Raw genomic sequence first — 19,128 nt, 5'->3', positions numbered from 1 at the left:
ACTTGCTTCATCACTGAATACTTGATGCGCCATTTACTTAAGTATTTACGCACTCAAAGGGGAGTGTTGCAGTCCTATTGGAATTGGAATGTGATTGTGTAAATCCTAGTAGATATGAGAATGTATCTTATATTCCTATTAGGAATAGATTACTTATTAAATGTTGTAATCCTAAAGGGTAAGGAATTAACCTTCCCTACTATTATAAATAAAGGCACAATGGGGTGGAATAACACACACCCACAAATTACACATCTCTCTATTCTCTCTACTATTGCTGCACCTTTCTCTCTCTTTCTATGGCCTCCATAATTGTTCAGTAAATTATGCCTACAATAGAATATATTAATTGTAACATTTTTAACACTAAGGGAATGTATTTAAAAATAAAAAAATATTTTATTATTGAATTAATTAATGATGTTATTAATACCCAATGATCTTGATAAAAAATTGAAAAGGAATAGGGTTTTAATCAATGGAGTAGCAAAGAGAGGGATGAGAACCTAATTTCTCCTTTTTAGATTGTATATTTTATTATCGTGTAAAATGTATATATTAATTGGGGAATAATTTGATAACTATTCAATTTTATTTTTTGTATCATATTTATAGTCTATAAAAAAGTATGCGGGTTTAAAGGAAAATGAAAAGGGTCAAAGAAGAACGGTGGAACGGATATAAAATGAATGTACATGAATCGACACAAAATGAACATAATCAAAAGATGAAAAAAATTTGAAGTTTTAATTATTTTGATATTATATACTTCACTTCTCCGGTTCCCCTCATCCTCATTCCTCCTACGGTCCTAAACCTCTCTTCATCCTTGTCCATTCTTTATTTTTCTCATGAACTTTTCCTCTATCTCTATTCTTGAAAACTAAAAAACAACTAACAAATCTTTACTGTCCAATCATCATAATCGGAATCATTCAATATTCAATTTGGAGATCTTTTAGCTATTTATATGCATAAAACAAACGGAAGATTCATCATGATGATGTCATTTGTTACCAAAACCGTTGATTAATGTAACATGCGTAGATGATTAAACGATCTCCAAATTAATTAATTTTTACAGATATAATTTTTAGTTGATCATAAAGAGAATTAATAGCTTCGATTATGATGTTCCCTTGACAATGGACACAAATATTATCCAAAAAGAAATAAGTTATCAAAGGGATCTTAAATTAAAAGTCTAACATCATATGAAGAATACAAATGAGCCCATTAGCCCAAGTACAGAAAAAATGCAAATGGGCTTGTTTGGGCTTCATATTATAGATTTGGACCTGCCTGAACGCATAATAATTTGTGAAGAATAAAATCAGGTTCTTGGACGGGTTGTTTCTTCATTCGAAGACATCGACTGTCTTTGGCAACGTGTGCGCGTGTTTTTTTTTTTTTTTTGGACTAAATAATTAAGTTTTGTTTGTCCGTGCATTTGTATAAACAAGTTTTGAAGCAGATTGTACGGTATCACTTGGACATGGCATTTATCGGTCATTGTGATTGCATTAGTTAGTTAAGCATCGGATTCTCTGACTATGTTACTGGATCATAGAGTAATAAAACACGGCATATCATATACTAACCTTATTGGCTACATATGACAGAGAAGCTGGTCAGCTTACTATTTCAACTTCATCAAAAGGTTAACTTTTGTAACTTGTCATCCAACGCGTCGCTAAAATTACTCTTCTTTATTGGTTTATTATATGTCATTCCACCGGGGCTTCTACCTATCTGATTCACAAGAGGATCCAATGCTGATAATATAATGGAGAGGTACGATGAATTGAGAAAGGGACTGGGTGATATCCGCTTCTGTTTTGGCAATGTGCCACCAATCCTTCCCTGGTCATACAGAGACGTAGACTCCGCAGCTGCCTGCTGTTTGGTGCTACCATCTACATATAGTAGATCATCTATCCTTGCCATTATGTTGAAGGCTATGCTTTCCATCACCCTAGAGTAACTCTCAAGGATCGATTGCCCCACATCCTGCAGCACACAGAAAATTAAGTTCTTCCGATTAGAACATAAAATTCACAGCATAATTTTCCGACTAGAGAACAACAATACAAGACAACAACATGCATTTTTTTTCAAACTAAGACTCCTCATGCATAACATTGAATTAGTAATCTTCCAGTTTCAATATTTTTGTTCATGCTTGTGACTGACGAGAAAATGTGCTCACTTGTATTCGAGCAAAGATGATAAAATTTGTTAGGCGCATACCTTGTTGTACTGAATCTTGTTCATGTCCAGAGCGGTATGTGGGAGGCCAGGGAACCATATTTTCAGATTCTGTAAGAGGGTATCTGCCCTATACGCGAGAAGCTTACTCTTTTCTATGTAATTGACAAAGCCCTTGAACTTTGCACCCCAAGATGACTTTGCAGAATTTATATGAGTTAGATAGGGTTTTGCGTGCTTATGCTTCCAAATGTGCACGGCAGCCTCAATCCTGTTTGCTATTTCAAGAGTGGTGTATTTGTAAGTAAATTATGCAACGGAAAAATTTATTCACAATTATCAACTTAACCACTTACCTGTGGAAGACGTCGTCTTAAAGAACTAGGATTAATAGCTGAAGTTCTTCTGCAACTCTACACAACCGAAAGCAAGGCTCGCTCAATGGGGCTTGAATTTTCTGTAAACTTGCGTGTACTGTGAGAGAGTAGGGACCTCAGTTTTATACTTCATACGATGGAATTCAATAAGGATCCCTCCCATTAAGTGATCCTTATCAAGGAGTAGCCTTATCACTGTGAAACACTTATGCATTATATTAGCTAGAAGAGTTCTAGTTTTATCGAGAATGTATCTGACTTGAAACTTTAATTAATACAACTCCTGATAAGTCTACCACAAGTGTCAATTCTAATCTCCTTATCATTCCAAATGTCTTTAATCAAATCACCAAAGTGTTTGCTCTCATATAGAGCTTACAGTATTCCGATGAGAGGTCCAAGTAATCAAGAAGGCGTTCTGGGGACAACCGATCAGCAACTATGAGACGGCAAATGACTTTGCCTAAACAAGATTTCCCACTCTGAGGAGACTAGTAAAATGATGTCAACATACATATGGTAATAAATCAGATCAAATCGAGAAATGAACATCAAGCATAACTTAGCCATCTCATGCCTAGACCCCTAACTGGAAAGGATAGCCAATTCGAACACAGATGCATCTAAACTTCAAAAACAACAGCACTCAACATGGATAAAATCTAGACAATCTGGAAAAGTACAACGATGGTTGAAAATTTGACTTACCAAGCCTCAAAATAACTTAGAGTCCATATTGGTTTCGAAAAAAAGCAACAAGAAATGAATGTGTTGATCTCTGCATATTCTATGTGCGCATCTAATATCTACACATGATTGGTCATGCATAGGAATAGATACGAAAGTACAGATTTTGTTTAAGGAAATCTTGTTTAGGGAAATATGAGATGAATGTGGATGTAGAAGTGCTTCATCCGTTGTTTAAGGAAATCTTGCTTTTAACTATTGACGTTGAGGTGAATTAATGATGATGTTATCTATACATAAATTAACAAAAAATGTGTGAGAAGTCAAAATAAGATGCGTATAACACTATCTTTAATTAATAATCTTGTACTTGTGCAACATCACCATATTATAACTTACTATCACCATATGTTAATTAAGATTTGTTCATGAAATCAGTGTGTTATGATTATGATTCTATGGCCATCTCATCCTTACAAATAACAATTGTTGGGCCCTGATTCATTTCTTGGATAAAAATCTGAGCAACTAATACTAAGACAAGTGTTAGGGTTGAAATTTCTTTTATCATGTGTGCTCTCGTAAAATGATTCAACTTATAAAAAGTTATCGTATTAATTATCTTTCACATTTTTTTATTGGAATTAACCATCGAACCACAAATATGAGTGTCATGAGATTCGATGCTTTATTTTTTTTCTGGAGAGCTTCGATGCTTTATTTTAAGCCCAAATATTCTGGGCTACAAACCAAAAGCGTAAAGCGTTGGGCGCAAGCCATGTTGTCATACGCTCGACATGCCACTGCCTTTGTACGCAATCCCCATTACCCACCATCCCTTTTCATACACACATCATCAGTTCTCAAATCAATTCCATTTCCAATTTGCTCTCTCTCCTCCTCCTCCTCTCTCCCAAAACCTAGAAACACGAACGCAATGGGTTCCCTCCGTGCCCTAGACGTCCCCTTGCACTACCCTACCGCCCGCCGAGACGAGTCCGTCGTCGACGACTATAACGGCGTCAAGGTCGCCGATCCTTACAGATGGTAATACAAGCAACTCCACTTTATTAGGGTTGAAGATTTTAATCGCCGATTTTTTGTTTTCAAAGAATTTGATTGAATTTTGGGGTTTTCTTTCATCGTTTAGGCTTGAAGATCCTGACTCCGAAGAGACGAAAGAGTTCGTACAGAAACAAGTAGAATTGACGCAGTCGGTTCTGAAGGAATGCGATACGAGAGGCCAGCTTGGGGAAAAGATCACCCAGCTTTTCGATCACCCGCGTTATGATTCACCTCTTAAGCGAGGGAACAAGTACTTCTACACCCACAACACTGGGCTTCAAGCCCAAAGTGTCCTCTACGTGCAGGTATTCCCTTTGCCTCAGAATTTGATTACCAACTGCATATGCTTTCATCCATTCGATATATTTGTCTGTTTCTTTAATTTGTGGTTTTAGGATAGTTTGGATGGAAAAGCAGAGGTGTTGCTTGATCCAAATACGCTTAGCGAAGATGGGACTGTTTCTTTGAACACTTATTCAATTAGTGAGGACGCCAAGTACTTGGCCTATGCCCTTAGTTCAAGTGGCAGTGACTGGGCCACGATTAAAGTGATGCGGGTTGAGGATAAGGCGGTCAAGCCTGAAACTATATCATGGGTAAGTGCTGAGTTTTCCTTGTTTTGATGTAATTAGAAACGAGTGTTATCAGTGAGACTATTTGTCGTTCTGAGCGTACGATTTTTTGTCAACGTTGGTTTCCAGGTCAAGTTTTCGGGTATTTGCTGGACACATGATCATAAAGGGTTTTTCTACAGCCGCTATCCAGCTCCAAAGTAAGAAGCATTCTGTATCTTTACTTTAAAGTGTGACATGTGAATTTTTATGCGGTTATATAATCAGAATGGTTGTTAGTTCAAAACTTCAGTTGTAAAAAATTAATGACTAAAAGTTAAAAGAAAAGGACAGAAGTGGTGTATAAATTGTTGCTTTACTTATTTGGTGAAGATCTATAGATGGTTTGGTAATTGCAAGGCTCTGCTGTGCTTAAGTTTGGGATGTGAGTATAGCAATGTCGATATGATGTTACAGAGACTATGGCAGTGGATAGCTATCTTAGATTTATTTTGAAATTTCCTCGATTGCAAAAGCTATGTAAAATAGTGAAATTAAATACTTAGCCTGCTCATTTATTCTGAAGAGAAGGAGAAGGAGAAGATATTGATGCTGGGACAGAGACCAACTCAAATCTTTATCACGAGTTATACTATCATTTTGTGGGTACTGATCAATCAGAAGACATATTATGCTGGAGGGATTCTGAAAATCCTAAATACTCGTTTGGAGCTGATGTTACAGATGATGGGAAAGTAAGTAGATTTATTATCTTCCTGGGTTTTATGGCTCTCATTTTCTTATTGTTGAAGCAGTCGTAATATGTGTTGTTTTTGAAATGAAGATATGTCAATTTTTGTCTCCATATTTTTGTGATTCTACAATAGAATGGAGTTTACATTTTAGGATACATCAAATACTCTGCCCTAAGGGGGAACTGCTCAACATGTATCGAAATTGCAATGTCAGTCACAAATATTGGCTTTTGGCTGTCTAAGGCATTGCTTATGTTTTGTCTAATTGTTTAGATCAGATTTTTGTCTAGCCTAGAAAGAGCAGATTTCTTGTGATATTCTTTTTAACTAACATTTCTTTTATTTTTTTGTAATCTGCAGTATATTCTTCTGTATGTTGAGGAGGGTTGCGACCCTGTCAACAAATTTTATTACTGTGACATGTCTGCACTTCCTAATGGTCTTGAAGGTCTAAGGGGGAAAAACGATTTACTGCCAGTTATCAAGGTTATTGATAAATTTGATGCACAGTATCATGTCATTGCAAATGATGAAACTGTGTTTACTCTTCTGACAAACAAGGATGCTCCAAAATATAAGTTGGTCCGAGTTGATCTGAAGGAACCAACTGTTTGGACTGACGTTGTCCCAGAATCTGAAAAAGATGTGCTTGAATCAGCATCTGCTGTAAATGGTACCCAAATGATTGTTAGTTACTTGAGTGATGTGAAGTATGTTGTACAGATAAGGGATTTGAAATCAGGTAACTTGCTGCATCAATTACCGATTGACATTGGATCGGTTAATGGGATTTCGGCAAGACGTGAAGACAGTACAGTTTTTTTTGGGTTTACAAGTTTTCTTACCCCTGGTATAATTTATCAGTGTAATCTAGACAATGAAATTCCAGACTTGAAGGTATTTCGCGAAATTACGGTTCCTGGGTTTGAACGCTCAGAGTTCCATGTTGATCAGGTAGAAGCTTGTTGCACTGATATTTTAGTGTCACTAACTTGATCTGACTCATTCTAATCTATCTTCATTTTGTTATAACATTTTACCATAGTTCATTCTACTTTGTGATTAGATCAGTTCTAATATATCTTCAGTTCTCTGGTGTTTGAACCTTCGAGTGCTGTTTCATTGATTGGATTTTCCGTTCTCCAGGTATTCGTTCCCAGTAAGGATGGCACTAAGATACCAACATTTGTTGTGGCCAGAAAGAACATTAGTTTGGATGGATCACATCCATGCTTGCTATACGGATATGGTGGATTTAACATTAGTATTACGCCTTCATTCAGTGTTAGTCGTAGTGTACTTACAAGGCATTTAGGTGTTGTTTACTGCATAGCCAATATCCGTGGGGGTGGAGAGTATGGTGAGGAATGGCATAAAGCAGGCTCCCTCTCTAAAAAGCAAAATTGCTTTGATGACTTCATTTCTGCAGCTGAATACCTTGTATCTGCCGGTTATACCCAACCCAGCAAGTTGTGTATTGAAGGTGGAAGTAATGGTGGACTGCTCGTTGGAGCTTGCATAAATCAGGCGAGTTTTGTCTACTATTTACCTGTTGCGAGTGATTAAAGAAAATGAAATAAAATAAAAAATAAAAATTTGCTTTCTTGCAGAGACCTGATCTTTTTGGTTGTGCGCTGGCTCATGTTGGTGTTATGGATATGCTACGGTTCCACAAGTTTACCATAGGTGAGTTTGCTTCCTTTTAATCCACTAAGACCAACTCCAGTGGTTGGGGATGAAGCTTAAAATTTTAAGCCATAACCCAAAAAATTGCCCTTCTCCAATGGTTATGGCTTAAAAGTTTAGCCTGAGATTATGAAATAATGATTTTAGCCTCTTTTTTTTTTTCTCCGGTAACTTTTTTAAAACTAAAATTTATGTGAATTATGTCCTAATTTATTTTTATGGACATTTGAACCTAAAAATATTTAAATTCCGATAACAATTACTAATACAAACTATAATTAAAACTGTACATAAAATTTAAAACAATATACCTTAGCAAATAAGAATTACAACAATTAGTAATACTAGTATTCGTAGGGAGTTGGTTGAGTTGGTGGTGGACTTGGGCAATAGACATTAGATGGATCATTAGATGAATCGAACATATTCTTTGTGGCATGGCTGGCGCCTTAAAATTTCTGGTTGCTTATCATGGGAGAACTTCTTCCCCCTTGGAGTATATTTGAGGTTCTCCTTCATTACCTCAAACTCGAACCTTTCTTGCTCTAAAAGGTCTCTTGCATCTTCGTTTTCCATTTGCTTCTCCATGAGTAAGTGCCTTTGGACGAATTATTCATTTGTCTCCTCTCGCCTATTCTTCCAAAATCCTTCCACTAGCATTAACCATGGCTTTATCCAAGCTTCCCTTCCACAAGTTACATGCTTTGCCGATACTCTTCCATCGATTGTAAACACCTTAGTTCGATTGGTGTTGGAGATGGAATTAATTTGTCAAGGATTTTAGTTTATGCCGATTGCACCATCTTTTTGCTAATAGAAACCCTTGCCAAGCACAAAGCAACACCTTCATCATTTTACAAGCACAAAGCAACATCATGAAAAATTTGGAAAAGGGAAGAAATAGTTTTGGAAGTGGAATTTGATTTAAATTTTTGTGGATGATTGAACAAATTAAGACGTGTATATAAAGTTTTTGAGTGAAATTTGATTTCAATTAATTTGAGGACATTAATATAATTTTGGGCTGACAGATCTTTTTTTTAATCGTTAGATATTGATATCATTTTGATCACAGCGGTTGGATTATAAGTAAAAAAAGAAAAAGAAAAAAGAAAAAAAAAAGAGGTTTGAAATAAGACCGTTGGTTGACCCAACAGTGATATTATTTGGACCATTTGATCACAGTTGAAATAGGACTGTTGCCTGGGCCCCTTCGTGCTTTGTTGGCGTGTGGTGCTTGGTTTGGGAATTTGGGCTTCAGTTGTGGAGCCCACCTTCATGGGAGACAGTTTGGTGGGTCCAGAATGATTTAAGCCAAGCTTTTAATTTTTGGGGGCAATCTAGACCAAAGATTTATTTTCTCTTCAAGGCTTATTTTAGCCCTATGGTTGGAATTTGTTTGGGGTGATTTAAGACTTAAATTATTTAAGCTTTATCCGAACCATTGGAGATGATCTGAGTGTTTTCTTTTTCCTTTCTTTTGCTGTATATGTGTCAACATATGTCTGATTTAAGAGATGTTTTCAGGTCATGCCTGGACTTCTGATTATGGCTGCTCTGACAAGGAGGAAGAGTTCCGTTGGTTAATTAAGTGAGTAATGTGTCTTTTTTTTTACTTTTTTCCCACGTCCTACTGTTGTTGGTGTTAATGTTTTTGATTGCAACTTGCGGTTTTACATATGGTAATTTTTTTAAGCAATGTAGTAGTATTTCACTACCTTGCTAATTTTTGTTTCTGGAATGAGAGTAACTATTAGAATAAGAGGGATTATGCATTATGAGTCCTCTCTTCATCAATCTGCTTAGTAGGCGGTTTGCGATCATGTTTATTATGTTTCTGGGACAAGCTCAGATTTCTGGGTTTTCTTACGAATATAAACTTGTGCTTATCCTCTCCCTATTCTACCTTCTGCTTTCAGGTACTCGCCTTTACACAATGTTAGGAGACCATGGGAACAACATGCAAGCCAACCTCACCAATACCCATCTACCATGTTATTGACTGCGGATCATGATGACCGAGTTGTACCACTACACTCGTTGAAGTTATTGGCGGTTAGTCTCTTTTGCGAATAGAATCCATAAGACATTGATGAATGGGAATTTAAACCTGGTGGCCTTAATGTTATATTCTCACCGTTACTGCTGTTATCACTCATTATCAACAAAAATCTTATATTGATGTGTGCTCATCTTTGTTGTTAGACCTTGCAATATGTTCTGATCACAAGTTTGGAGAATAGCCCACAGACAAATCCGATTATTGGTCGCATTGAATGCAAGGCGGGGCATGGAGCTGGACGTCCAACCCAGAAAATGGTAAGTATTGGATGTTTTCGTTATTAGATTATTAGTTGTGTCATAGTCATTGTATTTGTTTATCTGCCTCTTGTATGAACAGATTGACGAAGCTGCTGACCGGTATAGTTTCATGGCTAAAATGTTGGGGGCATCATGGATAGAGTAGATTTTATCGATGCTGGAGAAAAAACATGAAAAGCACGCCTGATGGTTTTATAAACGGCCAAGATTTTTGGATACCTCTTATATTCGACTGTCTGTAACCTTAATTTTTGGGCCTCCTGTGTTTGCTTACTCTTTCTGTGCTCGTCGGCCTTTTTTACAAAAAAATAAAATAAATTGAAATGTACTTTTTATGAACTATGGTGGGCCCTATGTTCGATACTCCCTCTTTTTTTTTTTTATTCTTTCTGTTGATGAACTAGAGTGGGCTGTAGATTTTAGTCACCTACAAATCACTATGAAATGACTATCTTATCCTCACATATGAGACTTACTTGCATGCTACTAACGGAGGAATGACGAAGCATTAATTCCCATTCAAAAGATTTCCCAAAACTAAGAATTTCTATTTTTCACAGGTTCTGCGTGTAGCCCACGTTTTCAATTGGCTTTTTCGATTAAGCTTATTGTCGAGTCATTCTTGTTGCTCATTTTTTTTTTTTTTAATATTAGCATAGAACACTCCAAAGATTTAGACACCTAAAAATAACTTTTGAGACCCATAATTATTTTTATTTAGTTTTTCTACTTTCAACATAAAAAATACTTTTGGGACCTAATAAATGGTAAGATTGCATCCAAAGATCTTGTAATACTTTCCTCAGTTCCCATGTAAAAGATTTTTCAAAACTAAAAATTTCAATTTTTCACATAATTCGTGAAGCCCACGTTTTCAATGGATTTTGTGAAATTTTGCAAAATTCATCATAAGCCTATTTTCAAGTCATTCTTGTCGCACCACATGTTTTCTAATATTAATGTAGGACATTCCGAAGATTTTAGACACCAAAAAATAACTTTGGAGCCCTTAATTATTTTTATTTAGTTTTTCTACTTCAACCTTTAAAAATTCATACATAATACTTTCGAAACCCAATAAATTGTACAACTGCATCCGAAGATCTTGTAACTTGTTCCTCAGTTCCCAAGCAAAAGATTTTCCAAAACTAAAAATTTCAATTTTGTTACAGAACCCGTGAGTTATAACCCACGTTTTAAATCAATTTCACAAATTTTTTTCAAAATTCGTCATAAGCCTATTTTTGAGTCATTGTAGCGGCATCACATGTTTTTTAATATTAACGTAGGACATTCCAAAGATTTTATACACCTAAAAATCACTTTTGGGACCCGTAAATTTTTCTATTTAAACTTTCTATTTTCAACATTAAAAGTCCATAAAAAAAAATACTTTCGGGACCCAATAAATGGTATGACTGCGTGACGACCCGTCCCTAATTTTCCTATGTAATTTCTCCCTTGACTTGTGAATTGTCTATTATGCCCTTAGAGGTAAGTGGCGTGGACATGTTAATTTCTCTCTTTATTTATTTTCTCGCTTCTGTAATTATTTTGTACACATTGTTATGAGTATACGTGAATTTTTATCAGTGTGAAAACATTGTTACGGATAGATTTCGATTTCCTCTTACTGTAGAAAAATCAGAAGACTTATCCCTAGTTTCCTATTTATCCTACCTGTGCCCTTCCCTTTGTGTCATTCACCAATCAACTCCCTCAAATCTCTCACCAATCCCATATTTTCCCTCTACACTGCACCCAATCAGAAATCTAAAAAAGGAACTCTCTTTCTTTTTCTTCTCTCTCTCTTTCTTGTATACCATTCCCTCTGCAGCAACCCTATATGAGCTTCAAAGGTCACAGATCGAACCCAAGAATCTCATTTTCGTGCTCATCTGACTTCCACGAGCACAACCATACCTTTAGAACTCAATTTAGATGAGATTTGACTCGTTAACTCCGAAGGTCTGAACTCGAACGATTTGAGTTCGATGTATTTTCGAGTGAGTTAGGAAGTTTTGAAGCTTGGGGAAGCTCCTATGCAACTCCTTGAGGCTCATTCAACAATTTGGAAGAAGTTTGGAAGTGAAACAACTGAGTTTCAAAGAGTTTGCTTTTAGACTCCAAAAAGGTATAACACGATTCTACTCTTCATAAGTTCAAATCCATATAATGTAGGTCGAAAATGGTTAAGAAATGAAGAAGTTATGCAAGTTTGAAAATTTTCCAGAATCTAACGAAGTTGAGTTGCAGACAGCGGAAGAGGTGGCAGACGTCGGAGCTCGACGGAGAAAGAGACGGAATATTTTAACAACGTTAAGTAACGCCATTAAATTCTGTTAAGGACTTAACAGAATATTCCTAACGGTCGTTAGGCATCTGTTAGGGTTCGCCTGCTCGTGGGGGCGCGTGCAAGGTCCAAAATTATTTCTAAAAATTTAGAGATGTTCGTGACGTTGAGTAGATCGATTTCATGTATTTAAACCCTAGGTTTGAGCAAACTATAAGGGTTTTATTTAAGTTTCCGTATATGTGCTTTAATTAATTCTTTTATAGTTATTTCACATATAAGGGAAACGTATCTCGAGGACTTATAGGGCCAGGCTAGGCTCGGGGGCTACGACCCGACGACGTACTTGTGAGTGGGCAGTTTGTTTTTATACCTATACATAGTTATAGTTTCCATAAATGTGTATTTACTTCATTTTTACACTTATATTTGCCAAGTATTCGTTATTGTGATATAAATTGTGATAAATGCTGTTGGGATATTACTATCGTGACATTCATACATATTTGTACATGCTCATCTGCTGCACCCTGGTGTTAGTACTCGCCCCAGGGCCAGGGCCAGTCCTTCATGTGTATGTTCACATCTGCACCATTCGCTCGCCTTGGATTCAAGTTAGGTGCCAGTTATGTCGGGTAGATTGCATTAGGCAATCCGACCTGTATGTGACCGTGCTTCTGCACCAGCCTTCACATGATCGTAGTACTATAGCGTATGGATTACACCCAATCCTGTTCGTGTCAGAGATTATCTGTTCGAACTCGTGTGTCAGCTTAGATGGATGAGCACTTAGTTATACTTGATTATCACATGATTATATTACTGTGGCATTTCATATCTCATGACTTGGCATATTTCTTGGTTATATTGTTGTTATTGTTGTTTACATACCTATGCAGTATGTTTTAAGGAAACTATACTTGTTTTACGGCGAAGGGTTAGTATATTCGAAAATAAAGGTGTTCTTATAAGCATTGTTTTGCTGACCCACTCAACTTTATTTTTCACCCCTCCAGGACCTAGATAATTGTACTATTTGTGGTACTTTAGGATCATTTGGCAGTTCTGACATTATCTTCGGTTTAGATGTACGAACTTATCACTGTTGTGTAATAAGTGTACTTTAACTGCTTTGACTACTCTTTGGTAATCGTACTGTCTTTTAAGCTCTGAAATTGTAGTGGGTTATTCCCATGACTGCGCACTCTTTCACTGTTCAGTATTATTAGTTCTAATTAGTTTTAAATTTATTTCACTTTTCACATCACTTACCCTTATGGTTACGTCACCTCACTGTGATGACCAGCATGCTTCGACCTTCCTAGGTCGGGGTGTGTCAGATTGGTATCAGAGCCAATTCCTGGTAGGAAATGTGCTGATGAGGACGTCGGGCCCCTAAGAGGGGTGGATTGTTAGATCCCACATCGCCCAGGGTAATGGATCCTCTATGCCTTATATGTGCATACCCACATCCAATTAGTACGAGGCCTTTTGGGAGCTCACTGGCTTCGGGTTCCATTGGAACTCTGAAGTTAAGCAAGTTCGCACTAGAGCAATCCCAGGATGGGTGACCCACTGGGAAGTTCTTGTGTGAGTTCCCAGAAACAAAACTGTGAGGGTGTGGTTGGGGCCCAAAGCGGATAATATTATGTTATGGTGGAGTCGAGCCGGGATGTGACAAAAAAATACTTTCGAAACCCAATAAATTGTATGACTGCATCCGAAGATCTTGTAATATGTTCCTTAGTTCCCACGCAGAAGATTTTTCAAAACTAAAAATTTCAATTTTTGTTACATAACCCGCGAATTACCCACGTTTTTAATCAAATTCACGAATTTTTCAAAAAATCATCATAAGCCTATTTTTGAGTCATTGTAGCACCACATGTTTTCTAATATTAATGTAGGACATTCCAAAGATTTTATACACCAAAATCACTTTTGGGACCGTAACTTTTTTTATTTAACTTTTCTATATTCAACATTAAAAATCCATAAAAAAAATACTTTCGGGACCCAATAAATGGTATGCCTATATCTAAGATCTTGTGACAATTTCCTCGGTTCCCTACAAAAAATTTCCCAAAACTAAAATTTCAATTTTTTCACATACTCGTGTTTTCAATCGATTTTGTGAATTTTTGCAAAATTCATCAAAAGTTTATTTTCAAATCATTCTCGTCACACCACATGTTTCATAATATTAATGTATGGCATTCCAAAGATTTTAGACACCTAAAAATAACTTTCGAGCCCCTAAATTATTTTTATTTAATTTTTCTACTTTCAACAATAAATTCCACAACTACATCTGAAGACCTTGTAACATGTTCCTCATTTTCCACACAAAAATTTCAATTTTTTTACATAATTCGTGAGTAACCCACGTTTTCAATAAGTTTCGTGAATTTTCGCAAAATTCATCAAAAGCTTATTTTCGGATATTCTTGTTGCACCACATGTTTCCTAATAGTAGTCTAGGAGATTCCTAAAATTTTAGAAACCTAAAAATAACTTTTGAGGCCTGTAATTATTTTTATTTAATTTTTCTACTTTCAACACTAAAAATCCATAAAAATATTTATGGGACCTAATAAAAGTTACAATTGCATCCAACGTGTAAAATCATGCTCATTAATGCTGAAATCGTCGCCCGAAGGTAAATCCGTAAATCTCATCAATGAGGTACTTAACTAGGGGTATCATAATCGCCTGAATGCAGTACATGTCCATCACCCGAAGGTGAAGTTGAATAACATGTCCGTCACCCCCGAAGGTGAAGCTGTATAAAATAGCATACATCCACACCGACACTAGCCTTGGCTAGTGAAGCTGTCCGACACTACTTTTGGCAGTGAAGCTAGAGGTATGTAATATATCATATCTCACTCCTCCATCATCTGTCATATGGCCATAGACATCTATACCAGTGGTGTGTAGATGTGTTGTATGATAACCCACTAGATAAGTACCAAAAACATATCTCAAAAACTCATATTAAATCTCAGAGTTCAAATGCACAAAGCATCATCTCAAAAAATCATATAACTTTCTAGCTCAAACCATCTTCATAACCATAATAAATCCATAGAAATCCATATTGCAAATCCGATATTTCATAACCTTTAATAAAACGTAATTTTGATGAATCAAAATTTTTGTAAACCATGATTATAAAAGTTCATAATCCATAATATAAAAAGATATTCAAATAATGGAATATGCAATGCATGCTAGGCTAATATTTTATAAAGCATAATAGTTAAGAAGGGGTCCACTCACAGTTACTTTATCACCCGAGAGTTGTTTGAATTAGCGAGGATGACGTTGCTCCCCGCCAATGCCTAAACACAATTAGGGACCATTTAGTAAAACTCTACTAAAACGTTAGAATTTGGGAAAATGAACTGCGGATTCGGATTCGACATGTCGAAAAACCTAAAAAATGACCTCGGGTTTCCCCCTACACGCCACCGCACGAACAGCCAACAGGCGGCGGCCCAAATGGCCACGAGTAGCCGCACTCAACGGTCGGCCACCTCGACTCGCCAGAAAGTTCAACAATTCTAAAAATTCTCAAATTTTACAAGAATGAAGATCTCAATGAGAGGAACAACTACTTTCATACCTGGGTTGAGTTCCAATTCGGCCGGAAAACACCCCAAATCGCCCTCGATCCCACCGGAACCTTAGAAATAGGTGGATTCGATATGTCACCTTCAGTGGTCCGCCGCCCTTACAATTGTTTGGGCGACCTCAAGGGGAGTTTAATGGTGGTGGTAATTGGAAGATGACGTTTCAGAAATGATGGATCTCGGCAAGGATTTTTCGTGGCACCCACAATGGGTTTTTCACCAAACTACAACTAAATTTCTTCTGATTTTGGGTGGAAATGGAATAGGGATGGTCGAGGAATGTTTTTCAGGTGGTGGATTGCCTTGCTTCGTCGGAGAAATGGTGAGAGGGATGTCGGAATTCATCAATTTCGTCCGGTCGGGTCAAGTCAAAGAATGAAACCGGACTAAGTGATCCAGTGAGTCTCTCATCTCTCACATCCCCTCCTTTCTCTCCTTTCTTTCTTCCCGATTGCCCAACACTCCCCTCATTTCTCTTCTTTCTCCTCCGTCCATCTCTTTCATTTCCCTCTTTTATCTTCTCATTACTCCATAGTAGCCACACATGTGGCACCATCAGATTAATGCTCCAACAATATATGGAGCCTTCCAGATTTATGGTCAAATTACCATTTTGCCTTCGACTTCGTTCGTTAATAACTCATTCGTTATAACTCCAAATTACGTTCTATTTACGCCCACGCGTTTGTAGTGACAAGTACTATGAGGATACACCGAGAAAATGAATCTTATGTGACACGACAAGGTGGTCAACAAAAGTCAACGTATTTGCCTCGAAGGGCATTTTCGTAAATTCACGTTTTAAAACTAGAAAAACTATAATTTTTTGGGACGGGTCGTTACATCACTTTTGGGACTGTAACTTTTTTTTATTTAACTTTTCTATTTTCAACATTAAAAATACTTTCGGGACCCAATAAATGGTATGACTATCCAAGATCTTATGACATTTTCCTCATTTCCCATACAAAAAGATTTCCCAAAACTAAAATTTCAAAATTTTCACAAACTCCGTGAGTTATAACTCGTATTTTCAATTGATTCTGTGAATTTTTGCAAAATTCATCAAAAGTTTATTTTCGAGTCATTCTCGTCGCACCACATGTTTCATAATATTAATGTAGGGCATTCCAAAGATTTTAGACACCTAAAAATAACTTTTGAGCCCTTAAATTATTTTTATTTAATTTTTCTATTTTCAACAGTAAAAAATCATGAAAAATACTTTTGGACCCAATAAATTCCACGACTACATCTGAAGATCTTGTAACATGTTCCTCATTTACACACAAAAGATTTTTTAAAACTAAAAATTTCAATTTTTTAAAAATAATTTGTGAGTTATAACCCACGTCTTCAATAAGTTTCGCAAATTTTTGCAAAATTCATCAAAAGCTTATTTTCGGGTATTCTTGTCGTACCACATGTTTCCTAATAGTAGTCTAGGAGATTCCTAAGATTTTAGAAACCTAAAAATAACTTTTGAGGGTTGTAATTATTTTTATTTAATTTTTCTACTTTCAACACTAAAAATCCATAAAAAATACTTACGGGACCTAATAAAAGGTATGGTTGCATCCAAAGATCTTGTAATATTTTATTCATTTCCCATGCAAAAGATTTTCCAAAACTAAAAATTTCAATTTTTCACATAATTCGTGAGTTACCCATGTTTTCAATTGGTTTTATGAAATTTTGTAAAATTCATCATAAGCCTATTTTCGAGTTATCCCCGTCGCACCACATGTTTTCTTATATTAATTAGGACATTCCGAAGATTTTAGACACCTAAAAATAACTTTTGAGCCCCTTAATTATTTTTATTTAGTTTTTCAACTTCCAACTTTAAAAATTCATAAAAAAATACTTTCGGAACCTAATAAATTGTACGGTTGCATCCCAAGATCTTGTAATATGTTCCACATATCCCACGCAAAAGATTATTCAAAACTAAAAATTTCAGTTTTTGTTATAGAACCCCATGAGTATAACCCGCGTTTTTAATCAGTTTCACAAATTTTCCCAAAATTTCAATTTTTTCACAGATGCCGTGAGTTATAACTCATGTTTTTAATCGATTTTGCGAATTTTTGGAAAATTCATCAAAAGTTTACTTTCGAGTCATTCTCGTCGCACCACATGTTTCATAATATTAATGTCGGGCATTCCAAAGATTTTAGACACCTAAAAATAACTTTTCAGCCCTAAATTATTTTTATTTAATTTTTCTACTTTCAACATAAAAAATGTAACATCCCACATCGCCGAGGGATGAGGATCCTGTAAGCCTTATATGTATATTCTCATCTCTACCTAGCACGAGGCCTTTTAGGAGCTCACTGGCTTCGGGTTCCATCGGAACTCCGAAATTAAGTTAGTTCGAGCGAAAGCATTTCCAAGATGGGTGACCCACTGGGAAGTTCTTCTGCGAGTTCCCATAAACAAAACCGTGAGAGCGTGGTCTGGGTCCAAAGCCGACAATATCGTGCTACGGCAGAGTCCAACTGGGATGTGACAATTTGGTATCAAAACCAATCCCTGGCCAGAAGTGTGCTGACGAGGAAGTTGGGTCCCTAAGGGGGTGGATTATAACATCCCATATCGCCCAGGAGTGAGGATCCTGTAAGCCTTATATGTATATTCTCATATCTACCTAGCACGAGGCCTTTTGGGAGCTCACTGGCTTCGGGTTCCATCGGAACTCCGAAGTTAAGCGAGTTCGGGCGAGAGCATTCCCAGGATGGGTGACCTACTAGGAAGTTCTCGTGTGAGTTCCCAGAAACAAAACTGTAAGGGCGTGGTCGGGGCCGAAAGCAGACAATATCGTGCTACCGCGGATTCGAGCCAGGGATGTGGTGGAGCCTGGGCCAGGAGGTGACAAAAAATCCTTAAAAAAAAATACATTTGGACCCAATAAATTCCACGACTACATCTTATTTTTGGGTATTCTCATCGCACCACAAATTTTCTTATATTAATGTAGGACATTCCGAAGATTTTAGACGCCTAAAAATAACATTTAAGTCCCTTGATTATTTTTCTTTAGTTTTTCTACTTCCAACTTTAAAAAGTCATAAAAAATACTTTCGAAATCCAATAAATTGTACGACTGCATCCCAAGATCTTGTAATATGTTCCTCAAGGCTTAAATTACTATTATCACCTTCGTTTTTGAAGTTTTTCTACGTGTTAATCAAACAGGCATAATAGTCATTTTACTTCTTTGGTTACAATGGCAGACACTACTTACAGTCAAATGATTTTCTTTATTTATAAGTGGATGTTAATCTTACCATATTGTTGTATAGATATAGATACATAATTGACACTTTAGAAACATGTGCAGTCAGCGAGAAGGCTCTCTTCTGAATAGCTGCGAAGCCTTCGATGTTGGTATGAGACTTTGTTTGCTTCCCGCTCTCAGGACAACCCCTTTTAACCTGTTTGGCATGACGTGTTACAAATCGGATAGTATTGTGAAAATCCATAATGTCCATTATTCTTTTTGTCATTCATTGATCATAAACCACCAAAAACGCAGCAACCGCC

At 36.5% G+C, this 19,128-nt stretch overlaps 2 protein-coding genes across 3 annotated transcripts; one reads left to right on the top strand and one right to left on the bottom strand.

Annotated features, from left to right (window-relative positions):
* Positions 1-1,653: 1,653 nt before the first annotated feature.
* Positions 1,654-2,274, bottom strand: LOC137741879 (rop guanine nucleotide exchange factor 7-like). Its single transcript, XM_068481583.1, has 2 exons — positions 2,251-2,274; positions 1,654-2,010 (listed from the first exon to the last, which is right to left on the bottom strand). The coding sequence occupies exons 1-2, from the start codon at positions 2,272-2,274 to the stop codon at positions 1,654-1,656; spliced, it is 381 nt and encodes a 126-aa protein (XP_068337684.1).
* Positions 2,275-4,026: 1,752 nt separating this feature from the next.
* On the top strand, positions 4,027-9,940 carry LOC137736407 (uncharacterized). 2 transcript variants are annotated; one of them, XM_068475684.1, is made up of 12 exons: positions 4,027-4,319; positions 4,423-4,642; positions 4,733-4,933; positions 5,039-5,109; positions 5,481-5,643; positions 6,004-6,597; positions 6,790-7,170; positions 7,254-7,329; positions 8,857-8,920; positions 9,249-9,384; positions 9,535-9,648; positions 9,731-9,940. In XM_068475684.1, exons 1-12 carry the CDS (start codon positions 4,051-4,053, stop codon positions 9,794-9,796), a joined length of 2,355 nt encoding a protein of 784 aa, XP_068331785.1. In that variant the 5' UTR covers positions 4,027-4,050; the 3' UTR covers positions 9,797-9,940. The 2 variants fall into 2 exon arrangements, with proteins under 2 accessions (XP_068331785.1, XP_068331781.1); XM_068475680.1 differs by having other exon boundaries at positions 5,475-5,643.
* Positions 9,941-19,128: the final 9,188 nt, after the last annotated feature.

Source organism: Pyrus communis, chromosome 1, assembly GCF_963583255.1.
Source record: "Pyrus communis chromosome 1, drPyrComm1.1, whole genome shotgun sequence".
NCBI lineage: Eukaryota > Viridiplantae > Streptophyta > Magnoliopsida > Rosales > Rosaceae > Pyrus > Pyrus communis.
This window is presented reverse-complemented; position numbering and strand designations above follow the sequence as displayed.